Source organism: Acomys russatus, chromosome 26 (assembly GCF_903995435.1).
Source record: "Acomys russatus chromosome 26, mAcoRus1.1, whole genome shotgun sequence".
NCBI lineage: Eukaryota > Metazoa > Chordata > Mammalia > Rodentia > Muridae > Acomys > Acomys russatus.
The window spans coordinates 20,967,498-20,992,622 of NC_067162.1; the positions used below are offsets into that span (position 1 = coordinate 20,967,498).

Sequence of the window (25,125 nt, forward strand, 5' to 3'; positions counted from 1 at the left end):
CTGCTGCGAGGTCAATCTGTTTTACAGACAGGACCAAGTCATAGAACTGTGTGGGCAGCTAGGCTGGGTTGGGTTGTTGTACTGAAAAAAATAAAGATCTAGGTTAAGAATGTTTCAATTCTAACTACGGCCATGTACATAGAGGTTTGTGAAGAATGAGCCAAGTACCGAGTGTTGACGGTTTTTTTGTTTGTTTGTTTTTGCTTTTCTCACAAAGTTAAGCAGTAGCATACTTCCTACCAATTTGCTGTAAGAGTGTAAGAGGTTGGGTTTTGTTGTTGTTTGGTTTTGTTTTGCTCCAAAAATACAAGGGCTAACTGGTTATGATGGTGCACACCTTTAATCCCAACCCTTGGGACCTCTAATCCCAGCATTTGGAAAGCAGAAGCACGTGGGTCTCTGGGAGTTTGAGGGCAGTCTGGGTTACCGCCATAATGAGTTCCAAAACAGCCAGGGCTATTGTAGAGATACCCTGTCTTACAAAAATAAAACAAACAAACAAACAAACAAACTAGGGCTTCCTCAAAAACAAGGATCATTTTGGGAACACATCCCCTTCCCCAACACACACACACACACACACACACACACACACACACACACACACACACACACTTTAAGGGTACCATGTGTGTATCTGGTGGCCTTGGGGGGTCAGATCCCTTGAAACTTGAGTTATGGATTCTTATGAGCCACCATGTGGGTAGTGGGAACCAAATTGGGCCCCTCTGAAAGAGCACCAACCTCTGAGCCACCTCATCAGCCCCCTGCTCTGAATCTCCTGGGTGCTCAGTATTTCTTTTTGACGTCAGTCACTTCCCTCAGACGCCCTTCTCTTGGTCTTCTGTCCCCTTCTCTGCTTTGCCTCCACCAACTTTGTAAAACTCCACAGATTTTCCAAGTTTTGTAGTTTCGTTTGTTAGTTCATTGGCTGTGTGAGTAGTGCACAGTGGTTGCTTGACAGCTCCTGCAATCCACGGGAAACCAGTTTGGGTGAGGTTGTTTGTGCTTTAGTTAGCACCTAAAGATTACTAGCCTGCAGATGCTCCAGTGGCTGTCCTCTGCTTTGTGTACAGGTGTAACTTGTGAGAGTCACACATTGAGAACTCATGACAAAAATATATTCCTTTTAGAGGCGGGGAGATGAGAGTTCAGATTGGCTTTTGGCTCTGATGGGATCTCACAGCTGTGAGATGTCCCAGTGAGTCGGGATGCCCCAGGAGTGACAGCCCTGAAGCAAGATCCCAGAGCTAGTGTTTGGAGGTGGTAAAGGGTGGGACGGGAGGGAGGTCAGGCTGATGGTGTGCCTGGCCCCTGGCTGGACTTTATCACAACTGAGCTTTCTCTTTTTGGAGAGGAAGTGAATTGCCCTGGTGTGTGTGTGTGTGTGTGTGTGTGTGTGTGTGTGTGTGTACATATGTCATGCATATAGTAGGTGAGGGGAGCCACTCACTCATGGAACCCAGTACATGATGGCCATAGGCTAGCCCGCTCCCTCAAATTACCTAGCTGCACAGCTACTCTGTGTACTGGATGCCATTGCCACCATGTCATGGTGAGCCCAGAGAATATCAGAAAGTCACAGAGCCTGTATGGCTCAAGATTGATCACCGTCTCTTCTCCAGGAACCTCTGTGAAATGCCAGGGTGGTTTTAGCCTCCTTCATCAGTGGACAGGGCAAGGAGTTTTGTCTTCAGACTCAAGACACTAGAGACTGATTGTGGCTTGTGTTAGTTAGTCCTTCTGTATGTCACTTCTGTACCTAGCTGTTACCTTTACCATCACTTCATTGGCATATTTTACTTTGTAGAATGTAAGTATATTTTAAGGGAATGCTTCATATTATTAGATTACATTGGAGATCTGTATATAAGATGGTGCTAATCAAAGAAAATCATAAAATGAATAGCACTCAAATAAAACAGTGCCATGAAGACTTGATCTAGAAAGCTAGGTGTGGTGGCATGTGCCTTTAATTCCAACACTCAGGAGGCAGAGGCAAGCACATCCCTGAGAGACTAGTCTACATGGTAAGCCAGGCAAGAGTTGCAGAGTAAGACCCTATCTCAATAAAGTGAAATAAATACAGTTCCTCTAGAAACTTTATCTTTGTCAAAAAAGATTGCTTGTATACCCGTGCACACTGGGGATATTAACAACAGCAGCCAGGAGGCAGCTGAAGTCCCTGCCCATCTACAGGTAAATGGACAGGAAAAAAAAAAGCATGGTGCATATACACAGTAGAATATTAAACATTTTAAAAGAACACTTTGCCCCCCGCCTTCATCTTGAGACAAGGTTATGTAGTACAGGGTAGCTTGGATAAATGCTACTGCTTTATTCTGCCAAGTGTAGGAAACAGATTCTGCCATTTGTTTGAGGTAAGGTCTCATGTAGTCCAGGCTAGCCTCAGACTTGATCTGTAGCTAAGGATGACCTTGAACTCTTGGTCCTTCTGCCTCGACCTCCCAGCTGCTGGGATTACAGGCACATGACATCACATCTGTCTGGAAGGACATTCTGATCTATGCATAACATGACTAAATCTTGAGGGTGTATATCGTGAAATCAGCCAGTTAGAAAAGGACATATACTGTATTATCCTGATTTTGTTGTTGTTTTTGTTTGTTTTGTTTGTTTTTCGAGACAGGGTTTCTCTGTGTAGCCTTGGCTGTCCTGGACTGGCTTTGTAGACCAGGCTGGCCTCGAACTCATAGCAATATGCCTGCCTCTGCCTCCTGAGTGCTGGGATTAAAGGCGTGTACCACCATGCCCGGCTCTGTATGATCCTGTTTTTTTTTTTTTTTTTTTAATATTTATTTATTTATTATGTATACAGTATTATGCCTGCTTGTACTGCATGCCAGAAGAGGGCACCAGATCTCATTGTGGGTGGTTGTGAGCCACCATGTGGTTGGGAATTGAACTCATGACCTCTGGAAGAGCAGTCAATGCTCTTAACCGCTGAGCCATCTCTCCAGCCCATGATCCTGGTTTTAAGTGTTCCCTATAGTTGTTGCATTGATAGAGACAAATTAGAAGGGTGGTTGCCAGGCCTTTGGTGAGTGGAGTGTTATGTTTGGGGAAATAAAAAAGGCTTGGCGATAGACAACAGTGATGGCTGTACAACAGTGTGCATACTTCATGTTGCAGAAACCCAATGCCTATAAATGGATAAAATGGTAAATTTTGTGATACATGCCTATGTTACCATGATAAAATTTTAAAATAAGGGTTTTTGTTTTGGAACAAGATCTCACTATGTAGCTGAGGCTAGCCTTGAACTCAAGGGCCTCTTGTGGAGTCTTGACTGCTGGGCTTCGCCATACTCGACTCAGGCATCTTGCTTTTGGTGTTTAAAAAAGGAGTGAATGGAGAGGGGTGGAAAGAAGAGGGGTGTAAGACTGGGTTAGAAAGAATCTGAAACCTGCCAGGCACAGAGGTAATCCCAGCTAACTCCAGAAGGATTGCTGGAGCCCAGAACTCCTGGGCTGAGGTCAGCTATGCTGATTGGATGTCACCACCAAGTGTTGTATTAACATGGCTACTGCCAGGTTGCTTTAGGAATGGGGGACTGGCCCAGATCAGCAACACAGCAGGTCGGAATGTCTGAGCTCATCGAAAGAGGCTAAAGACACTTTGTCTATAATGGAGGTTTCTGATTGCCATCAAGGTTGGGGAAAGATCTGGAGGGTAAATGACTCACTCTTGGTGTTACTCACCTGTTCTGATGTCCAGCTCAATCCTTCACAGATTCCCTCATGTGGGGAGACCATTGGCAAGGGATGGCAATGACCTCATCCACTCCAAGGGACTGCGGCAGGTACTGATTTTGTCTCCTCATGTCTTAGTCTCCATATCCCCCCCCCCCCCCGAGGAGCAGGACTGGGGCTTATCCCTGAGGGATGGAGTGAAGTTGGGGGGCTGCCCAGGTCCATGTGTGTCACAGCTGGCACAATGCATGAATGTGGCTGGCATGTGCAGACCTTGGGCAGGACTAGGAAGTGGCTGGACGGCAGACCATGAAGACAACAGGGAGCCATTTCTGGCTTCTGAACGTGAATGTTGGAAGGTGAGTATTAAGGTATTGTATGCAGGGATAATTGGCATCCTGAGCTGAAGCAAGAGCAGTAAGGAAACAGAGAGGCTGTGGGAGCCTGGGAGCAAAGCCCTACCTAGGCCTTTCAGTGCAGCTGCTCACCTCAGAGCATGAGGAGTTGGCAGTTCAGTCCTGGAGGCAGCCAGGAGAACCCTGGTATGACAGGCCAGGAGTTGAATGTCTGGTTATAATGGTCAAAGAAAACTAAAGCATAGGCTGTGGGGGAGTAAGGGTGTGGCTCAGTGTGCAGATGCTTACTGTGCATACACAAGGCCCTGGGGTTGAGGCCAAGCACCACAAAAGACAATAACAAGGAAAAACAACATACAATAAGGGCAAGTGCTTATCTAAGTCACCCACTGGGAGTACGGCCAAGGAGTTGAGACACAGTTGTATGGAGTCCCTGTAAAACATTTGATGGCATCTGTGGTGGATGCCCCTTTCTTTTCCTCTGAGCTCCTTGTGCCCACTGTCAGCTGTGCTGAGCTGACACTAAAGGGCTTGGCTTGGGTGGGCAGAGAGGAGGAACACTGTGCTGGAACCTGCCTGATTTCTTCCTTCGGCTGCATTCCCCCACATGCCAAATCCAGGGGTAGAAGGGCATGTTATTTTTTTTCAAGACAAGGTTCCTCTGTGTAGCCTTGGCTGTCCTGCACTCTCATTGTAGACCAGGCTGGCCTCGAACTCACATCGAACCTCCTGCCTCTGCCTCCCAAGTGCTGGGATTAAAGGCATGCGCCACCACGCCCAGCTCGAAGGGCATGTTCTTGAGTTATGGTTTCCCCTGGGGAATTTGGATAAGAAGAGCAAGGGACAGCATCTGTGCTTCCTCTCCCTGAATCACTTCCTCATTCTCTTTAGGGCTCTGTAGAGAACATGGCTGGTATTATAGGGTAGGATTGTGGGACTCCTGGGTGGAAGGACAGGCTGATTTGCTTTGCCTCCGCTGCTGTTCTGGCCATACTTTCTGAGCTCTGCCCTGGGTTGTCTGGAGCTGGGTCCTTGTCCTCTCCAGGTTATCAGCTTAGCACCTCTGACACTTGCCAGTAATCCCAGCACACTGAGCAAAGGCAGATGGATCTCTGTGAGGTTGAGGCCAGCCTGGTCTACAAAGCCAGTCCAGGACAGCCAAGGCTACACAGAGAAACCCTGTCTCAAAAACAAACAAACAAACAAACAAACAAAATCTCCAAAACCAACAACACCACACACACACACACACACACACACACACACACACACACACACACACACACACATATAATCCTCTTTTTATAAATGGGGAAACTGAGACTCAAGGAGTAGCCATAGCTTGCCCAAGCTTGAACTCATCTTGAACTCCCCTCCCCCCATGGTACCTCTTCCTGGAACCACTTTGGAAGCTCAGCCCACCCCCAGGAAGTGCAGCAGGGGCCCTGGACTAAGATCAAATAGACTTTTATCTGGCCAATAGTTCAGAGGAAACAGGCTGTTACCATGAAAGGAGAAGTGAGGCAGGAACATAGGGGTGAAGAGAGGCCAGAGAAGCCAAGGGGCAGTGGGCTGAGGTGAACAGAGAAGCCGCAAATTTTGACTCCTCCCAACTTCCTTTTCTCCCAGCAGAAGCTGGAGGACCAAGTCGAGACAGCAGTGAGGACGTGGCTACAGCAGCTTTGCAGGTTAGACCCCTGGACCCTTCCACCCTCCTATCCATTGGTCCTCATCCCCACATGCCCCTTCACCTCATAACATCCCAGGAATATCGAGCTAGGGATCTACCTCCTTTCAACTCCAAAGGAAACCCCTGCTTTCAGAGATGGCTGTTGAAAGTTAAGGCATGATTATGTTTTGGGGATGGGGGGGTCTAGCTCTCCTGGACCCCAGTTTCTCACATATGAAATGAGATGAATCCTGTAACCTGAGTCTTGAGTGACGGAGGGCAGACTAAGATGCTCTGCATGAGGTCTAGCACCAAGCCAGCCGATGGGAGCTGGTAAAGTTCTTGAGCAGCTTGGGGGACACAATGTCTCAGAGAAAGGGCTTCCAGGCAGGATGGGTCAGACCCTTGGTGTTATACTGTGGCCGCCTTTGCCAGCCTGTAAAGCAGGCTGATAGTAGCATCTTCCTGGGCTGTGACTTGCTGATACACTGGTCCATTCCTCACCCAGACCAGGGGCAGCCAGACAAAGCCAGAGGCAGATCTTAGCCTGTGGTCAGCAGGGGTAGCTGTTTGTGGGGAGCCATGTATAGATGGGAACACTGTGCTAGGCAGGGCCTGGCTGCTGCTGGGGTACATGAGCTATGCTGGGGAGAAAGCAGGGGCTCGCAAGCCTCACACACAGATGACGTATTACTGTCGAAGGCCTTTGGTTCGAGGACTGGACCCTGGGCAGGGACTGATTCCTACAAGTAAGGATCCTGGAAATGGTTGAATTCTTCTCCCTGGGAAATAGGTCTAGTGGGGCCAATTTTACACATGAGGAAATTGGAGGGTCAGTGAGTTCAATTTTTCAACCCAACGCCACACAACCTGGGCACTGAATAAATGGAGTTGGTTATTCAATCCACCTTTGGGAAGCTGCTACTGGTGCTGGCTTGGAATTTGGATCCCAGGTTTGTGTCCTAGCTTGGCTACAGGGCTGCTGTTAGCAAACCTTTTGCTTTTGTGGTATTACACTGTCTTGTAGTTTTCTGGAACCATCTGGAGAGTCAGGAAAGGGATTCCTGCTTCCCTTCAAGTTGTGAAGTGTAGGGCTAGAAAGATGATGCCTGAGGGTACAGGGGTGATGGTGCACGGATTTTGCTCAGCAGGGACAAGGAGGGTTCCTGGGTTAGAAACAAAAGTAAAAGTCGTGGTTTGCCCTCAGGATGAAGTGGGAAACACAGCATCTGTCTGGGGTATTGGGGGTGGGGGGTGGGGGATGGGGAACTTCTGCTCCGGCCTTGATTTTTATAGTTATACACGGGGTACAGGCTCCTCTGTCTGTGTCTGCTCGGGAGCAGCATGGCTCCTCATGGAAGTCAGGCCTTAAGGCCCAGACTCTGAAGGTCAAATTCTTCTACCCAGTGGGTTTCAGCTTTTCCACTAATAGTTCCATCTGCTGAGATTTTCTGCACTACTGAGTCCCTTACTACCTGTCTATCTCACTGGAAAACAGTTCATGTTGTCCCTTCCAAAGCTTCTTGAGCCTTCCCAAACCTTGCCCACATCCCTTCTCTGAGATCATAGGAAGGAAAGTCAATCTTCTACTGTAGCGTCCCAACTCTACTCTTTTTTAAATATATTTTATTAATTTATTCATATTACATCTCAATTGTTATCCAACTCTATTCTTAAGACTGGCTTATATATTAATACTGAGTATTAAGAAAAGACTGGGGGTGTAGCTCAGCTTGTAGAGGGCTTTGCCCAGCACGCACAAAGCCCTAGGTTAGGCCACCAGCACCACATGAAAGTAGGGGCAGTGGTGCATGCCTTCCTGCTTTTGCACGTGCAAGAGAGACAGGACTACGTGGTGGCTTTGCAACCTTACATTTTCTTTTATTTGATATGTAAGGATGTTTGGCTTGCATTTATGTCTGTGCATCACTTGTGGGCCTGGTGTCCAGAGAAATTAGAAGAGGGAGTTCAATCCCTTGGGAACCAGAGTTACAGATGGTTGTGAGCTTCCATGTGTGTGTTGGGAATGGAACCAGGTCCTCTGGGACAATAGCCAGTGCTCTTAACTGCATGAGCTGTCTCTCCAGCATACAGATTTTTTTTTTTTTTTAACAACATTAAGACTTTGTTCTTCCTCTTTGAGTGTTGTCGATCAAACCCAGGGCCTTGCATATACTAGAAGTGTTTTGCCACTAAGCTACACCTCAGCTTCTGTGTGTGTGTGACTTTCAGAATCTCTTCCACTCAAAATGCTATGCTGTGTTCATTTTTAACTTTAAAAAGTATAATTCAATATACTTTTTTTGGGGGGGGGTTTCAAGACAGGGTTTCTTCTGTGTACCCTTGGCTGTTCTGGAATCACTCTGTAGACCAGGCTGGCCTCGAACCCACAGAGATCCACCTTCCTCTGCCTCCCTGAGTGCTAGGATTATGGGCATGCACTGCTGTGCCGGCTTGGTTTTCCTTTTTTTTAAATTAATATTGGAAAATGTTTCAAATTCACAGGTGCATACAGAAACTCATACAGAAAAGTTCTGTGCATTCTTCATCCGGTTTCCACCCATAGTGATGCCTTACACACCTGCAGCAGTGCTTTAGACACTTGTAGTGTAATTTCAAGCTCAAGAAATTTACTTTGGCTGGGTGGTGGTGGCGCACGCCTTTAATCCCAGCACTCGGGAGGCAGAGGCAGGCAGATTGCTGTGAGTTCGAGGCCAGCCTGGTCTACATAGTGAGTCTAGGACAACCAAGGCTACACAGAGAAACCCTGTCTCAAAAAAAAAAAAAAAAAAAAAGAAATTTGCTTTGGTGCAATTCCCAGAGATCATCAGCTCAATACGTGCTCATTTACACAGCAGTACTGTGTGAGTAAGGACTGCATGCTATGCAGTTTGTCACACGTAAACTGGAACAGCTAGCACAGTCACAATACAAATTGTTCCAGCATCACATGGGCTCTCGTGCTCCCCCCACCCCCTGCCCAGACACACAGGAGCCCGCCCTTGTCTGTGGCAACCGCTGATCTCATCTTTGTATCTGTAATTTTCATTTCAAGAATGTTCATCTAGTCACGTCACACTGTCTTAACATCTTGAGATTGGTTCATTTGGTTTACTCAGCACAATTCTCTTGAGATCCATCTAAGTATATAGTTTGTTGTTTGCTTTTTTCCTCCTTCTTCCTTCCTTCCTTCCTTTCTTTCTTTCTTTCTTTCTTTCTTTCTTTCTTTCTTTCTTTATTTCTTTCGAGACAGGGATCACTATGTATCCCCGACTGGCCTGGAACCCCCTTGGGTAGACCAGGCTGGTCCAGAATTCACAGAGATCCACCTACCTCTTCCTCCTAAGTGCTGGGATTAATAGTACATGCCACCATACCTGGCAAGTATATAGATTCTTTTTTTTTTTTTTTCAAGACAGCATTTCTCTATGTAGCCTTGGCGGTCCTAGACTTGCTTTGTGGACCAGGCTGGCCTCAAACTCACAGCAATTCCCCTGCCTCTGCCTCCCGAGTGCTGGGATTAAAGGCGTGCGCCACCATGCCTGGCAGTATACAGATTCTTAAAAACATATTTTCTCTAAATCGCTGAGTCACATCTCATAGCACAGCTTTATTTCAGTCCATTCACACCAATCAGAACATTGGGATTGACCCCAATTTCAGCCATCGTCATCACTGTTGTTGTTGTTGGCACTTTTGTACATGTGTGATGTGTATATGAGTGTGACGCACATGTGCTATTGAGATAATGCTGACGTCAAAGGACAACTTCATGGATTTGCTGCTCTCCAATCTTTACAATGGGCTGCAGACATGGAACTCAGTCCCCAGGGTTTTGTGGCAAGTGTCCTTACTCACTGAATCCATCTTGCAGTCCCCCAAACTTTGGGACATCATTAATAAAGCTAATCTGAATGTTTGTATACAGATTGTGTGTGTGTGTGTGTGTGTGTGTGTGTGTGTGTGTGTGTGAACATAGGTTTTTTTTACTTTGATAAACAATTAAGAGCTATTTCAGGCTCATATGGTAGACACTTAGATGCATGTTTAGTTTTAGTTTCAGTTTGTTTGTGGTGCTGCCATGGGACAGATGAGGCAAGCACTTTACCACGCAGTCGTCTGTCTCCTTCTTCTTCTTCTTCTTCTTCTTCTTCTTCTTCTTCTTCTTCTTCTTCTCCCCACTCTCTCCCCCTACACACACACAATTGCCAAGCTGTTCTCCAGGATTCACTGAACTCTATCTTATCCAGCTTTTCCCTCTATTAATAGGCATTTCTGCATTTTCCTTTTAAAAAACATTTATTTATTTGTAATTTTTTAATTTTGTGTGTATGAGTGTCTTGCCTGCATGTATATATGTGTGCCATATGTGTGCTCATTGCCTGCAGATGCTAAAAGAAGAGAGGGCATTAAGTCCCCTGAAACTGGAGTGACAGACGGGTGTGAGCACTCACGTAGGTGCTGGCAACTGATCCCTGGTTATTTGCAAGTAATAAGTGCTTTTAACTGCTATACCATCTCTCCAGACCTTCGACTTTCCTTCTATAAATTAATTTTTAAAATACAGGGTCCTAAAAACAAACAAACAAAAATGCAGGGTCCTACTATGTGGCCCTAGATGGCTTGGAACTCCATAGGTAGACCTGGATATCCTAGACCTCACAGGGCACAGGGATTGGCTTGCCTCTGCTTGTGTACTGCTTTGAGATTAAAGGTGTCTGTTGCTGAACTAGGATTTACTTGTTTGTTTGTTTGTTTGTTTGTTCTTTGAGATAGAGTTTCTCTGTATAGCCTTGGCTGTCCTGGCTGTCCCTTATGTAGGCCAAGCTGTCCTCAAACTCTGAGATCTGCCTGCCTCTACCTCCCAAGTGCAGGGATGAAAGATGTGAGCTACTACTGCCTGGCTGGATTTACATTTTTAAATACATTTATTTATTGCATATGTGTGTGTACACATGTGTGTCCATGTGTGCCACTCACAATACCTGTGTGGAAGTCAGAGGACAACCTGTGTAAGACTGTTCTTTCCTTCTCCCTATGTGGGTCCTGAGGATTTAACTCAGGCTATCAGGCCTGGTCACAAGTACCTTTACCCCTTGAACCATCTTTCTGGCATAATCTTTTTTTTAATATATTTTTATTCATCTCTGTGCACGTGAGTTTCTGTATACATATACACAGAGGCCAAAAGAGAGAGTATTGGGGTATCTTTCATCACTCTTATCTGTTCCTCTTAGGCAGAGTCTCTTGAACCTGGGTTTATGCTAGGGGTTTGGCTAGGCTGGAGGTCCCAGACCCCAGCAATTCTCCTGACTCTGCCCACTTTACTGGGGCAACAGGTGCTTGTAGGGAACATTGGTTTGTTACAGGGGCTGGGATCTGGATTCCAGTCCTCATGACAGCATGGCAAGCATTCTGAACGGTGCAGCTACCTCTCCAGCTCCAAGCTAACTTGCCTTTCCTTCCTTCCTTCTTTCCTTCCTTCCTTCCTTCTTCCTTCCTTCCTTCTTCCTTCCTTCCTTCTCCCTTCCTTCCTCCCTCCCTCCCTTCTTTCATTTCTTTCTTTCTTTCTAAACTTTAAATTAAAAAAAAAATGTGTATTGATGTTTTGCTTGCATGTATATCTACTCACTATGTATGTGCCTGATGCCTATGGAGGCCTCAAGAGAGGGTTAGAAATCCTAGAACTGGAATTACAGGTGGTTGTTAGCCACCATGTGGGTGCTGGGAATTCAGCTGAGGTCCTCTGGGAGAGCACTCAGTACTCTTAACTGTTGAGCCATGTCTCTAGCCTTCAGCCTGCTTTTTAAAAGCACCTAGGACCACCAACCTGGGCGTGACACCTCTTACAATAAGCTGGAGACTCTTCCATCAATCATCAAAGAAAATGCCCCACAGGTCAGTCTGGTAGGGTGAGTTTTCTCAATTGAGGTTCCTTCTTCCCAAATCACTCTAGCTTGTATCAAACTGACATAAAACTTATCCAGCACCTTAATTGGTTATTGTGTTGTGCGTAAGTGTGCATTCACCTGTGTGAGTGCAGACACATGTGCGGTTTATTTGTTTATTTCTTTTTTTATTAAATATTTTTTATTTTTACATATACATTTATATTATCACACACACACATATATAATAAACTACTTACAGCAAGAAGAACCATGACACAATCAGGAATTATATAAATGTTACATTCTTAGTGGTTTGGCTATTTGTATTTGGCAGCCTTGAAGAAGACATCTTTCCTATCTTGGTGCGTCTAAAATTCTGAATGTAAATCAATATCTATCATATCTCACCTCTGTCAACTTAAAACATCTATCTAGACCTAAAAACATCTTAACCCCTAAACAACTAAGCCTAATTGTAAAACTAAAGTATCTGGTCTTCATCCCCATCAGAGACTTGAGAAGGAATAAAATTGATTACCTGAGTATACCAGGAGTGTAGGTTAATAGATGACAGACACAGTTTGCTACCTGAACAGTCACCTAAAATTCTATAATGTTGGAGCATCATCTTCAGCCTTCTGGGCCAATATATCTGACAGACATATTTGTGAGGCAGGAACTATTGAGGACTTGCTTACCCTGTCTTGGCAGAGTTTGGCTGTCAACTCTGCTTATATCCGAGCTTGCCCTTTTTTAAGTAGAATTCTGTCTGTGGTAGAAATGAGGACATTTTGCCCAGTGACTTATTTGTCACATTTGAAGCCATCTCCATAAGGAGGTTCTTTGATGTTCATCATTCTCTTTGAGGTAGGCTGTTGCCAGGAGTTAACCTGTCTCATTGTCAGTAAATCTTTAAAATAATAAAAAAACATTTCAAAATGTTATATTCTGTATGTCTCTGAGGTTTTTGAAGACCTTATTGAACTATTTTGTCTTATCTTTCTATAGAATCATATCTATCTGTTACACCTAAGATTGTATAATCTTGTGATAAAAATAGGTTACACAGAGAAACCCTGTCCCGAAAAACAAAAGACTAGTAATTGATATAACCATGATTTGATCAGCTATCAATTAACTTGTATAACTTATTTACCCTAAACAACCTGCAATAGCACTTTCAAAGTATTGGAAGTAAACCTTGTATTATAATTGAGTTATATGAATACAATACCTCATATTAGAGTAGAAATATATATATATATATATATATATAATGTGTGTGAAGAATTATCTTACATTTGAATTCTATGCCACTGTATCTAAAATTAAACTTATTTTGCATCTATATACAAAATTCTATACCAGTGAATTAAAAATAACCTTGTGAGTCACAATTAAGGCATTAAGTTGAGGAGTAGATTCACTAATCTACTTTTTGTTCTATCTTCCCCATATATTTCTATATTCCCCCTTCTTTTCAACCCCTATTTCCAAGCCTAAGAATGGAAGATAAAGGAAAAGAGAGACATCTCTGAGTCCAACCTTGTTCTCTTTCTAAATAAGACCAATAATAACTTGTAAACCAACTCCCATTGAAAATAACCCTCTATAGCCCAAGAAAGCAACCAAAAACCTACTCGACCCCCTCTTAAAGGAAATGGCGTGTTGTTCTCTTAAGGTTTCTTCCTGCTGATTTGAGATGAATAATATCTTTGTAGGGCCCCAAATAAAATCGGGGAAATGGCTAAACAAGCTAGGAATAGCATTTGTGGTCCAGTTTCTAAATGTTGAAAAATTCTAGACTTAATTAGAGTCCTGTGTGGGACAGTCTGAAATGCTGGACCAATTGAGATTGGAAGCTTTCTTCAAACGTGCCCTGGGAGCTGACTTGCTCTGATGAGGACCAGCAACTGAAGCATTTGGTGTTATTTATTTATTCTCGTGCGTGGTCATGCTCCTGCACGGCATGTGTGTGGAGGTCAGGGTCAGCCTTTGGGAATGCGTTCTCTCCTTCCGCTGTGAGTTCTGAAGAAGGAACTCAGGTAGTCTGGCCTGCGAGGAGCGCTAATTCGTTTGTCCCCCCCCCCCTCAATTTGACGTAAGCTATAGTCTTCTTAGGAAGAAGCAGCAGTTGTTGAGGAACTACCTGATTGGATATTGTCTTGATTAATAATGATGAGGGGGGGCCCGGTCTATTGTGAGTGGTGCCACCGCTGGACAAGTGGTCCCCTGGTTCTATAAGGAAGTCGGCTGAGAAAACCATGAGGAGCAAGCCAGTAAGCACAGCCCTTTGTGGATGCGGCTGTAGTTCCTTCTCTGGCTTCTCCTCATGGTGGAATGTAAACTGTAAGCGGAAATACAACCCCGACCCCCACCAAATGCTTTGGTCATGATGTTTACTGTACAGAAGGCACTCTTACTGCCTGAGCCGTCTCACTGGCCCTATTCTTAAAAATTCTTTCCTTAATAGCTTTAATTCATTCCTGAAAGTTGTTTAATGAAAAGAAAGCCCCACTGAACAGGTTAGGCACATTCTGAACAGATGATTAAATAAACAGACTTTGGACACTGACTGCAGAGGTGTGAACGATTGTTTTGCTTATTTTTGCTAAACTGCTTTTCTTTCCAAATTTTCATCCTTTGGGGCACATGGTTGCATTTTAATGCATAAAGTTACAACACAGAAATACAATTTGGGAAGCATTTAGGTCTGATGCTGCGATGTGTCAAAAGAAGGCAAAAGCACATGTGGCCAACACAATGGATATCTTATTCCTGTTTGCTTGACAAAAGGACCAAGCAAAATTCTTCAGGTCCATTCAGACAGTGTACATATAATTCTGTCGATATTATTTTATTCTTTGACCAAGATTTTTTATATCAAATAGATTGGCTAGTCTGTCTTTGCCTAAATGAATAGTGTTGCCATATCACCAAACAATGGTGTAGGGCCAGGATGGTAGTCATGCCTTTCATTCCAGCACTCCTGAGGCAGGGGCAGGGCAATCTCTGTGAATCTACATTTGTGAGTTCCAAGACAGCTAGAGCTACACAGTAAGACCCTGTCTCAAAAAAAAAAAAAAAAAAAAAAAAATCCCCCAAGTCTGTCTATCTGTCTATCTATATATCTATCTATCTATCTATCTACTTACTTATTTTCTCTCTCGTCTTTATTCAATGAGCTAGGGGCTCTCAATCAAACCCAGAGTTCATGGATATGGTGGATCTCACTATCCAGCTTGCTCTGGGAGATCCCCTATCTATCTATACTCTGAGGTTAGAATAACAGATGTTCATTATGCTCACCCAGCGTTTACATGGGCTCTGGGGATTCAAACTCTGGCCCTCACGGTTATGTGGCAAGGGCTTACTTACTGAGCTATGTCCATTCATTCATCTATTCCCCTCTTTTTTTTTGAGGCGCTAGGGGTTGAACCAGAGCCTTAAGCATGCTAGGCAAGATCTGTCAACACTGAGAGAAACCCAGGAACGGAAGCCAAAGATCCTTATGCATGAAGTTAATGACAGGATGGGTCGAGAGTATGTTTTGTTTGCTTTTAGGAGTACCCCACCCACAACCCAGTGAGGCCGGGGAACCCCCAGGGTGACTGGCTAATGGCAGCTATTACTTCAGTGGCCAAGCTTTCTGGGGTCAGGGACATTTGGCTTCAGCCACCTTCAAGCAAAGACAGACTCCTTGGCTTCTGAGCCTGAGTTCCCTTATCTGTGAAACACAGGAGGTGTGGATGGCACAAAGCCGCTGTCAATCCTTGGTCAGGGATGCAGTCCAGTGTGTTTACCTAGTGTGCACGAGGCCCTGGATAGTTGGGTATTGTGATGAACTACTGCCGTCTCAGCACTTCGCTGGGAGGATGCAAGAGGATCAGAAGTTCAAGGGCTCTCTCAGCTACATAGCAAGTTTGAGGCCAGTCTGAGCTACAGAAGACCCTATCTCAACAACAACAAAAATGAAAACAACAAATGATACAAAGAAGAAGGAGGAGGAGGAGGAGGAGGAGGAGGAGGAGGAGGAGGAGAAGAAGAAGAAGAAGAAGAAGAAGAAGAAGAAGAAGAAGAAGAAGAAGAAGAAGAAGAAGAAGAAGAAGAAGAAGAACCGGGGCAGTTGGGTAGGGCATGGGGATGGATACACACTGTCTAGAAGGCAGTGGCAGCATCCTCACTGCAGTGACCATGCTATCCCCTCTCCAAGGCCAGCAGAATACCAGCTGAGGACATGGATGTACACAGGTCCCTTTTCTTCTGCCTGTGCTTTCTGGCTGTTCAAGGGGCCCTAGAAGGTAGGTGATGGCTCCCTGGCGGGGAGGAGGGCTGAGAAGCTGGGTCAAGGTCTGAGTCCCACTGTCCACAGAAACACGGGGGCAGCTACTGAATATGATGAGGCGTCTGGAGCGACCAGTAGGCCGGGCCTTGTCTCCTCGAGTGAGGTGAGTCAGCTAGCTTTTCCTTCTGCCATTTTTAGCAGGCAGTGACTGAGTACCCACTGCCTGCCTGCTACCAGGATATGGAGTTGTAAGGAGAACCTTGACACAGCCTTCCTATAGTTTACTGTCTATTGAGGACCCTTGATGAAGCAAGGGCTCTAAAACTTGGGTGGAGGACACGGCTTACACGGGGTTACACGGAGTGGGGGTGGGGGGGGCGGCAGCCCTGGTGGTGGTGGGGGGAACCCTTAGGTTATCTCTAGCTCCTCCCTCCCCACTGCTGCGTGTTCTCAGGTACATCCATGACCTGGAGCAGATGCTGCTCAACGCCAGCTTCTGTGGGCACAACTTGACCTTGCAGACAAACTCCATCCAGTCTCTGGTCTTCAAGCTGAGCTGTGACTTTCCTGGTCTCTCCCTGTCCAGTGCCACCCAGATGAATGCCTCCCAGGTCAGAGGCAGGCAGGGAAATCCTGCAGTCCCCTGTCCATACTCTACCCCAGCAGCTGGGAGTGGCCTCCTCTGCTTTACTGCGGGAAGATCAGAAAGCAGGGGAGGGGTGGTGGGGTGGTGGGGTGGTGGGGTGGTGGGGTGGTGGGGTGGTGGGGATATGGTGGAGGTGGTCTATGACCCCTTATGGTCAGGGTCTTCATCCTGATTCTGCCTGGAGGGTAGAGGTCAGGTCCCAGGTCCACAGGGCCACCTGTGTCCTTATAGGACTCTGGTGGGAACCAGATGGGATGCTTGACCAGTGTTGGGGTGTGCTCCAGGGTGGTTCTGTTCTCAGGGGATGAAGATGGGTGAGGAGGCCTCAGGGGAGGTGTAGTCAGAGGTGGAGGCTCAGGTGAGGCCTGAGAAGGTTTCATGGGGAGGGAGCCCAAAGGCATTAGGACCCTATCTGTGGTCTCAGCCCATCTGCTGCCATCCACAGGCCTGGGCCCCGCATGCCATGCAGTTCCCTGCTGAGCTGACCAAGGGTGCTTGTGCGACCTCCCGGCCTGCCGAGCTTCGTCTCATCTGCATCTACTTCTTCACCACACACCTCTTCCAGGTCAGCAGAGGGTGGAGCCAAGGAGGTTTCTGTATCACGGGTTGGCCTGGAGGTGGGGACCAGCTCGCTGTTCAACTGTAGCTGCTCACTGCCTCTGTGGGCCCCGTTCTCCCTACCTGCTCTACAGGGAGACAAAAGTAACCTAAGGAAGGAAGGGTTTGTTCTTTCCGGGGTGGAAGTCATGCAGGAGTGTGCAAGGCCTATCTAGAGCCTAAACTAATGTAGATAACCCCTTACAGGGATTGACTCTAGGCCATTTGAGATCTTGTCAAACTGGCGATATCTTATATCAGCCATCACAGGGAGGTTGCAATCTGCAAATGAGACCCAAGACCTTACGGCGTCAGTGTCTGCGCTGAGATGGGAGACAGACCGAAGGCACTGCGGATGGACGAGGGGCTGGGATGAGAATTCCCATTTCACCCAGGCTGCCTTGTACTTAGCCCCTTTCCTAATGCCCTTTCCAGGATGACCGGAACTCAACCCTGCTCAATAACTACGTCGTGGGGGCCCAGCTGGATCACAGGCCCGTGAACAACCTTCTGAAGCCAGTCAACATCAGCTTCTGGCACAACCAAAGTCTGGTACTGTCAGGGCCTCCCTCCACCCCGGACCTGTGATGCTTTCCCATTCAGCCCTGGTTTTGGCCAAGCCGAAAGCCATCTGGGAAACAACTTTAAATCTGTTCTTTGAAATATTCCTGTGAAGAAATGAGAAAGACGTTTTTTCATAATTTTCTTTTTAGTTGCTAGGGCTAGAGAGCCAGCTTAAGCACTTGCTTAAGCGCTAACAGGAATGTATGTGTTCCTCTCAGTGGGTGTTCAGGGGAGCTACACCTTCAGGTATGGCTGGATCCAGGCATGAATACAAGAGCTCAGTCTTCTCTAGTTTCAGCAATGTTTTCCTGCCTTGGCTTTCTTTCTTTCTTTCTTTAAAAAAAGATTGATTTATTTATTAATACGGTACTTTGCCCACATGTGAGCCAGCAGACCAGAAGAGGGCACTAGATCTCATTATAGATGGTGTGAGCCACCACATGGTTGCTGGGAATTGAACTCACGACTTCTGGAAGAACAGGTAGTGCTCTTAACCTCTGAGCCATCTCTCCAGCCCCCTTGACTTTCATTTCTATGGTAAGATGGATGCTGAAGACACTGGGCCTCCTTCTGTTCTCAGAAGGCTCTTCCCCACCAGTGCAAACCAGAGCCTGATTCGTGTCTATGGCTGAACCTCCAATGTCATGTGTAGATTTGCCAGGCTGGGTCACATGGGGTGCGGCTAGGCTTGGTGCTGATGCCAGAACACAGAAGGGCACATGTGATACACAAGTCCCGAGAGGCCTGTCTATGTCCCTGAGAAGGAGCCCAGACTGCTATTTTCTGGCTCCTTTTATGTTTGCAGCCTGGGCAGGAAGGCTTGCTTTCTCAACTTCACAGTCTTTTCTTTCCACCTCCTTCGTTTTGCCACCACCCTTCCCTTTGCAACGAATGTCCTGTTTCACTTCCCTTCAATCCACGTTCCCTTCATCCATGTACCTCTGTCCCCCCTCTGCTGCTTTCCATGGCATGCCTGTGTCACACCCCTTACCTCCACCACTGGGCTTTGGTCTCTCAGGATGGGAGCCTTGGAGGAGGCAGCAGACAGTGGATTATAAAAGGCCTGTGGCATGAGGGGCCAGCACCGTCCCCGCCTAGAATACTGAATGTCCTTTTGTGCTTCTGCCAACTTTGTGACTTGAATATGCGCAGTCCATTTTACAGATGAATAAACCGAGGCTCAGAGCAGATTGCCCTCTTGTCCAGGACACTGAGAACTTGTGGTGAAGGTGGGGCTGGTGTCTGGGATTGTCAAAGCCCAGCCAGCTCCCACAAAATGTTGACAGTGGTATAGTTGAATCTCTCTTGTGAGTCCCAGGCCCTCAGCCCCTAACATGGGATCTTGTCCTGCACCCCTGGATTGACCCTGTCACATCTCGTTTCAGGAAGGGTATACAGTCACTTGTGTCTTCTGGAAGAAGGGAGCCGGCAAGCGCAGCTGGGGAGCCTGGAGCCCTGAGGGCTGTTACACAGAGCAGCCCTCACCCTCTCAGGTTCTCTGCCACTGCGACCACCTCACCTACTTCGCTGTGCTCATGGTATGTGGGCATTCACCTTGGGGTGGGGGGCGGGGAATGAGAGCTGCAGGAGCCCCTGACATGTGGTGCTGGAGCAAAGCTGAGGACAGCCCAAGGGACAGGAAGCCCAACCTTTCAGACTCAAGTCACACAAGTCAACTTAGGAACTTGTGTTCCTTCCTAAGTCTCTGTAGGCATCAGGCATGGCTTGACCCAGGGCCTGAATCACACTAAGACAGGATTCCATCTTTACCCCTCAACTATGCTTGTGGTGCCCTATGGGAGAATAGTGCAGCTGCCTGTATCTTTAGGCTTATGCCTTGCTGGCTTTCTGACAAATGGAATTCAAGAGTTTCTCTTGCCCAGCCTCAGTCCTAGTAAAGGCTCTTGAATCAATCACTATGGGCCGCAGGAGGAAGGCCTCAGACAGATCAGGGTTGGTGTACTGGCCCGTACAATGGGCGATGTGGTTCCCCAACCTGTGTGCATGGAATGGGGTAAGAGATTTTTTTTCCAGGGAGGAACAGGGATTAGAATTGTAGGTGACGGAGGTGGGGGTGGGGCTGGAGAGATGGCTCAGAGGTTAAGAGCACTGCCTGTTCTCCCAAAGGTCCTGAGTTCAATTCCCAACAACCACATGGTGGCTCATAACCATCTATAATGATATCTGGTGCCCTCTTCTGGTGTGCAGACATACATGCAAGCAGAGTACTGTATACATAATAAATAAATAAATCTTAAAAAAAAAAAAAAAGAATTGTAGGTGACAGAAGCCACAGTGCAGGCTATGGCTTCATCCAAGGTAGGACTGGGCTGGGATGTAGGGAAGGGACTTGGAGCTGAGGTCTGGGAGCCTTCTCTGGTGGAGCCCAGAGAGAGAGAGCGAGAGAGAGAGCTGGGCATCTTCATGCTTTAGACCCTCAACCCCTTTTGCCCTGTAGCAGCTCTCTGGAGACCCGGTGCCCGCAGAGCTGCAGGTGCCTCTGGAGTATATCTCCTTTGTGGGTTGCAGCATCTCTATCGTGGCCTCGCTGCTCACCATACTGCTTTATGCCCACTCCAGGTAAACCCCTGCCTTATCCAGCCTGCCTGCCCCACCACTGCTCTGTGTCTTCCTTCTTGCCCCAGCTTCCCCGTGCGAGTGGGGCTACTCAGAGGGAATGGCCACAGGGTACAAGTCAGCCTAACAGCACACCAGCTATTGGGTCCCTTCCCCCATTGGCTTCAATTTCCCCCATCACTGTGCATCTGCGAGCCAGGACATGACACTGTCCGGGTGATGTCATACCCACAGGAAGCAAAGTGACTCCATTGCACGCATCCACATGAACCTGCACGGCTCTGTTCTGCTCCTGAATGTCACCTTCCTTCTGAGCTCCCAGATGGCCCTGCCCGTAGTGCCCAGGTCAGTCTGCATGGTGCTGGCTGCCACCCTACACTATGCACTGCTCAGCTGCCTTACCTGGATGGCCATTGAAGGCTTCAATCTCTACCTTCTCCTGGGGCGTGTCTACAATGTCTACATCCGTCGATACTTATTCAAGCTCTGCACGCTGGGCTGGGGTAAGGAGCATCAGGATCATTTGCCTCTGGAATTTCCAGTGTAAAGGGGGCTGAGCCCAAGTCCTTCTGTCTCTCATGACCACGAGCCACCATTCCTGTCAACATCCACCAACCTATTCTCTACCACCTCTAACTCCACCTTCATCAGTGACATCAGTTCCACCATTGCTCCTGCCATCAGCTCCACATCTACTTCCGCTTTCAACACTATCATTTATGACTACTGTTTGCTGTTCCCACCATCACCACCATCGCGTCCCTGCCTCTGCCACCAATGCCTGCCTTTACTCCCACTCCTACCACCCCATCTCTATCATCCTCATCACCTTCCTCACCTTCACTGTATCCCCACCGCCATCCCTGTACTCATCTTTACCTCATCAGCACCATCATGGATGCTTCCATCACCACTTAAGTCCACCTTTCTATTGTCTCTGTTGCCTCTCAAGCTCCCCAACCAACACCACCTCCCGTTAGCTCCCTGCCACCTCCCAGGTGACCACCACCACTGGGGCCACTCAGCCTTTGGAATCTCACTAATAACATCTTGGAGATGAGCCTCTTCCAAGACCAGATTCTGAAGCTGGAACTTGTGTGGGGTTGCAGCTTAGCACACTGTACACCCCTCCTCTGTCAGCAGGCCCAAGGACCGGAGCTGGCTCATCTTGGGGCTTCCTGAGTCTTTGTCTCACCCCTCAGGGTTTCCAGCCCTCCTGGTGCTGCTGCTTCTGGTGGTCAAGAGCTCAGTGTATGGACCTTATGTGATCTCTTTCTCCAAAAGCCAGGAAAATGGTACAGGCTTCCAGAATGTGTCCATGTGAGTGCCTGGTGAGATAGAAGGGTCATGCAGGCCTGGGCTCTCTTTGGTGAAGTGATCGCTGGGGGGCAAAGAGGGAGCCTTAGGTGGAGGGATTAAACTTAACTCTTTCTTTCCTGCACAGAGTGCAGGACATTGCCAGCACCCCCAGCTCCCATGCTGTTGGTGTGGGAGGGGAATGCTCTGTGTGTGTATGTGTGTGTGTGTGTGTGTGTGTGTGAGAGAGAGAGAGAGAGAAGAGAGAGAGAGAGAGAGAGAGAGAGAGAGAGAGAGAGAGAGAGAGAGAGAGACTCTGCAGGACCTGGGGGGAGGCATCAGAAGTGGAGACAAACTCTGCTGTGGCACTCTACATGAAAGGACAGCAAGTTTATCATTACAAAACACTTCCAGCAACGGAGGATGAGTGAGATGGCTCATGGGTAAAGGTACAAAGCTTACAATCCAGGTTTTCCCCCTGGAACCTGTGATGGAAGGGGAGAGCCAACTCCCCAAAGCTGTCCTCTGACCATCACATCTGTGCATGCCATGGCATGCATGCCTGCACACACTATACACATATAACAATAAATACAATGATAAGACCCTCATGAAACCATCTGGAGAGTTGGCAGTTCAGCCTCCATGCCTTTCCCTGGCAGCACAGGATGGCTGAGGGCTCGTGGAGTAGGCTTGGTAAATGAATTTATGTTCAATGCTCACAGTGAGGGCTCAGCCCCATGTCACAATAGGGCCACTGAGGCACAGAGAGCTCAAGAACTCATCCAAGAGGTCCTAGGCTGTCAACTAAGAGTTGGGACCCAGACCACCAACAGCCCGGAGTGGTCCCGCAGACACTGCCCATCTACAGCTCCTGGCTGCCACCAGGAGTTTGGGGAAGAGTGGAGAGTGACATGGATATTGTTGAGGGTGAGCCCCTTTAGAGATATATTTCATTATATCACATGCAGTGTGGACAAAAGAGCTTAGTTGACAGGTCCCCAAGATAGTAACACAGCAGTGTACAAATGGGAACCTCCAAACTGCAAGCATCTTCCCTGCATTTCTCTCACCCTTTTCTGTCCTTCAGGAGATTATTGTCCTGCTTTGATGACCTTTATCTCTTTATCTCCCATTAAAAGCCCAAGAACTCTATAATCTATCTATGTATCTATCTATGTATCTATCTATCATCTATTTATATCTATCATCTGTCTATCATCTATCTATCATCTGTCTATTATTTATCTGCCTACTTACCTATGTATCATTTATCTACCTATCTGTCAATCATCTTCTTACCTATCTGCTTAGCAATCATCTATTTATGTATTATCTGTCTATTATCTACCTATCTATCTACTCATCTATATGCCATCTATCTGTCTATCATCTATTTGTTTATCTATTCTATCTATCATCTAACTATCTACTATCTATCAATCAATCAATCAATCAACCAATCGTCTACTGACCTATCTCCCCATCTTTCACCTATCTGCATCCAGAAACTGAAAGGATGTTTGGAAAGGCTGTACCCCTCAAACACAGTTCAGCCATGCAGCAGGGAGGCTGGAGTAGCGAGCAGGGGTAGGGTCCTCATGCTAGAATATTCTGTAGCAGCAAAAGCAAAGGCTGATCAGTGTGCCAATGTGCATGCCTCTTGCAAATGATGTCCAAGGACACTGTGACTCCAGTGTCAGAGCCCCAGGATTGGGGGGGGTGGTGGGGGCGGTGATGGTGGACTCTAGATACATGATTGTGACAGGAAGCCAGACTCAGGGCCCAGACCAAGGGGCTTCAAGTCTCACCCTTGCCCCTAACCAGTGTGTGTTCCTGAGCAGAGACCTCAGAGATGGTTAGATGCCTACCCCTGGTCTGCCATGAGCATTGGCTGGGATAACCTATGTTAGCCATGGGGCAAGGTATCTATCTGATCTGAGCAAAGAACACCCCTGACTTGGAGATATCCTTGAGAGTCAGGGCCTGACAGGCAACCCAGGTGCCCTCAGTGGGATTTCCCTACTGAGTATCTGCTCCCAATCTCTTGCATGCTAGAGTATCTACCCGCCAAACCATGGGTGGCACTTCACGTACTGCTGAAGTCTAGGTTAAGGAAAGGTCTAGGGAGCTGTGTCCCATGGCACAGATGACAATGGCGGGGTAAGGTGGAAGAGGAAGCTTCCAGAGTGAGAACTCTAGTGCCTGGGCATTGCTCAGGCTGGCATGGAGGAGGTGAGGCAGCAGGTGGAGGGGAGCAGGTTCAGTTGGGTCAGATGTGAGACTTGAGGAACCATGGCTGTAAGGAGGTACTTCTGTAATGGGTGGAGGTGCCAGGTGATTTTCCTGTGGTGGCGGATGGGCAGCTGGTTTGCCATATGAACTATCGGCCAAGTTACAACCACTGGCACAGCACGACCAGGCAGGGACAAGAGCTGGTCCCAATGCTCAGCTGCACTTGGCCTCCTGCAGGTCTGGGGGCCCCATGCTAATCCTGGTATTCTTCCCTGTCCTGCAGGTGCTGGGTACGTAGTCCCATTATACACCGTGTCCTAGTCATGGGCTACAGTGGGCTTACATCTCTGTTCAACCTGGTGGTGCTGGCCTGGGCGCTGTGGATCTTGTGCAGGCTACGGGCACGGGAGAAGGCACTGAGTCCTTGGGCCTACCGAGACACGATCATGGTGCTAGGCCTCACTGTACTACTGGGTACCACCTGGGCCCTGGCCTTCTTCTCCTTCAGTGTGTTTCTGCTGCCTCAGCTCTTCCTCTTCACCATCTTCAACTCGCTCTATGGTAAGGCTGCAGGAGTTCAGGGGATGGCGAGTGCTGGGAGGGGGTCTAGTCACTGAGGGCTTCTGGGTCAAAGGGTGGATAACGACTGAGCACACAGCTCCACTCAAGCTGGTCTAGGGGCACATCTACCCAGGCGAGAGGCTTGCCTCTAAACTTCATGGAGGTTCTCTCTGGGTCTGTCCCTCTGTCCCCCAAGAATAGGAGGCCATTGGGTCTAGTGGCATCTCACCGACCAGCCTGTCTTGCAGGTTTCTTCCTCTTCCTGTGGTTTTGCTCACAAAGGCGTTACTCAGACAACGAAGCCAAAGCAGAGGTAGAAGCAGTCAGCTCCTCCCAGGTGATGCACTAACCCAGCTCCGGTTCCTGCGGCCTCAGCCTTTCCTGCTTCCCACAGCCCACGGCCTTGGCACATCCATGGAAGGTGGTAGGCTCGTGGCGGGATGAGGCCACAGAACCCTGTGGGGATCCTTCCCGCCTCCTAGAATTACCTAGGGCAGAAAGCAACGTATGGCTCTTCGTCCTGGTCCTTCGTGTCTGGGAGCAACTCCATTGGCCAGGCTGTGTGGACAGAGAACTGGCCTGGGAGTCAGGAGGCTACACTAGACTGGACCACACCTTGCATGCTGCTCAGCGTTTATAGATGCTTACAGTGTTGTGGCTTATGCTTGGGGCCACTTTTCTTTTACCCGTCTCAAGTGATGAAGACTCCAATCTTCCATCTTTCCAATAGTTAGG

At 47.6% G+C, this 25,125-nt stretch overlaps 1 protein-coding gene across 1 annotated transcript; it reads left to right on the forward strand.

Annotated features, from left to right (window-relative positions):
• The first annotated feature begins 15,758 nt into the window (after positions 1 to 15,758).
• Positions 15,759 to 24,824, forward strand: Adgrg5 (adhesion G protein-coupled receptor G5). Its single transcript, XM_051168711.1, has 11 exons — positions 15,759 to 15,930; positions 16,002 to 16,077; positions 16,369 to 16,525; positions 17,006 to 17,125; positions 17,593 to 17,709; positions 19,107 to 19,259; positions 20,180 to 20,301; positions 20,533 to 20,801; positions 21,501 to 21,618; positions 24,113 to 24,390; positions 24,639 to 24,824. Exons 1-11 carry the CDS (start codon positions 15,867 to 15,869, stop codon positions 24,737 to 24,739), a joined length of 1,575 nt encoding a protein of 524 aa, XP_051024668.1. The 5' UTR covers positions 15,759 to 15,866; the 3' UTR covers positions 24,740 to 24,824.
• Positions 24,825 to 25,125: the final 301 nt, after the last annotated feature.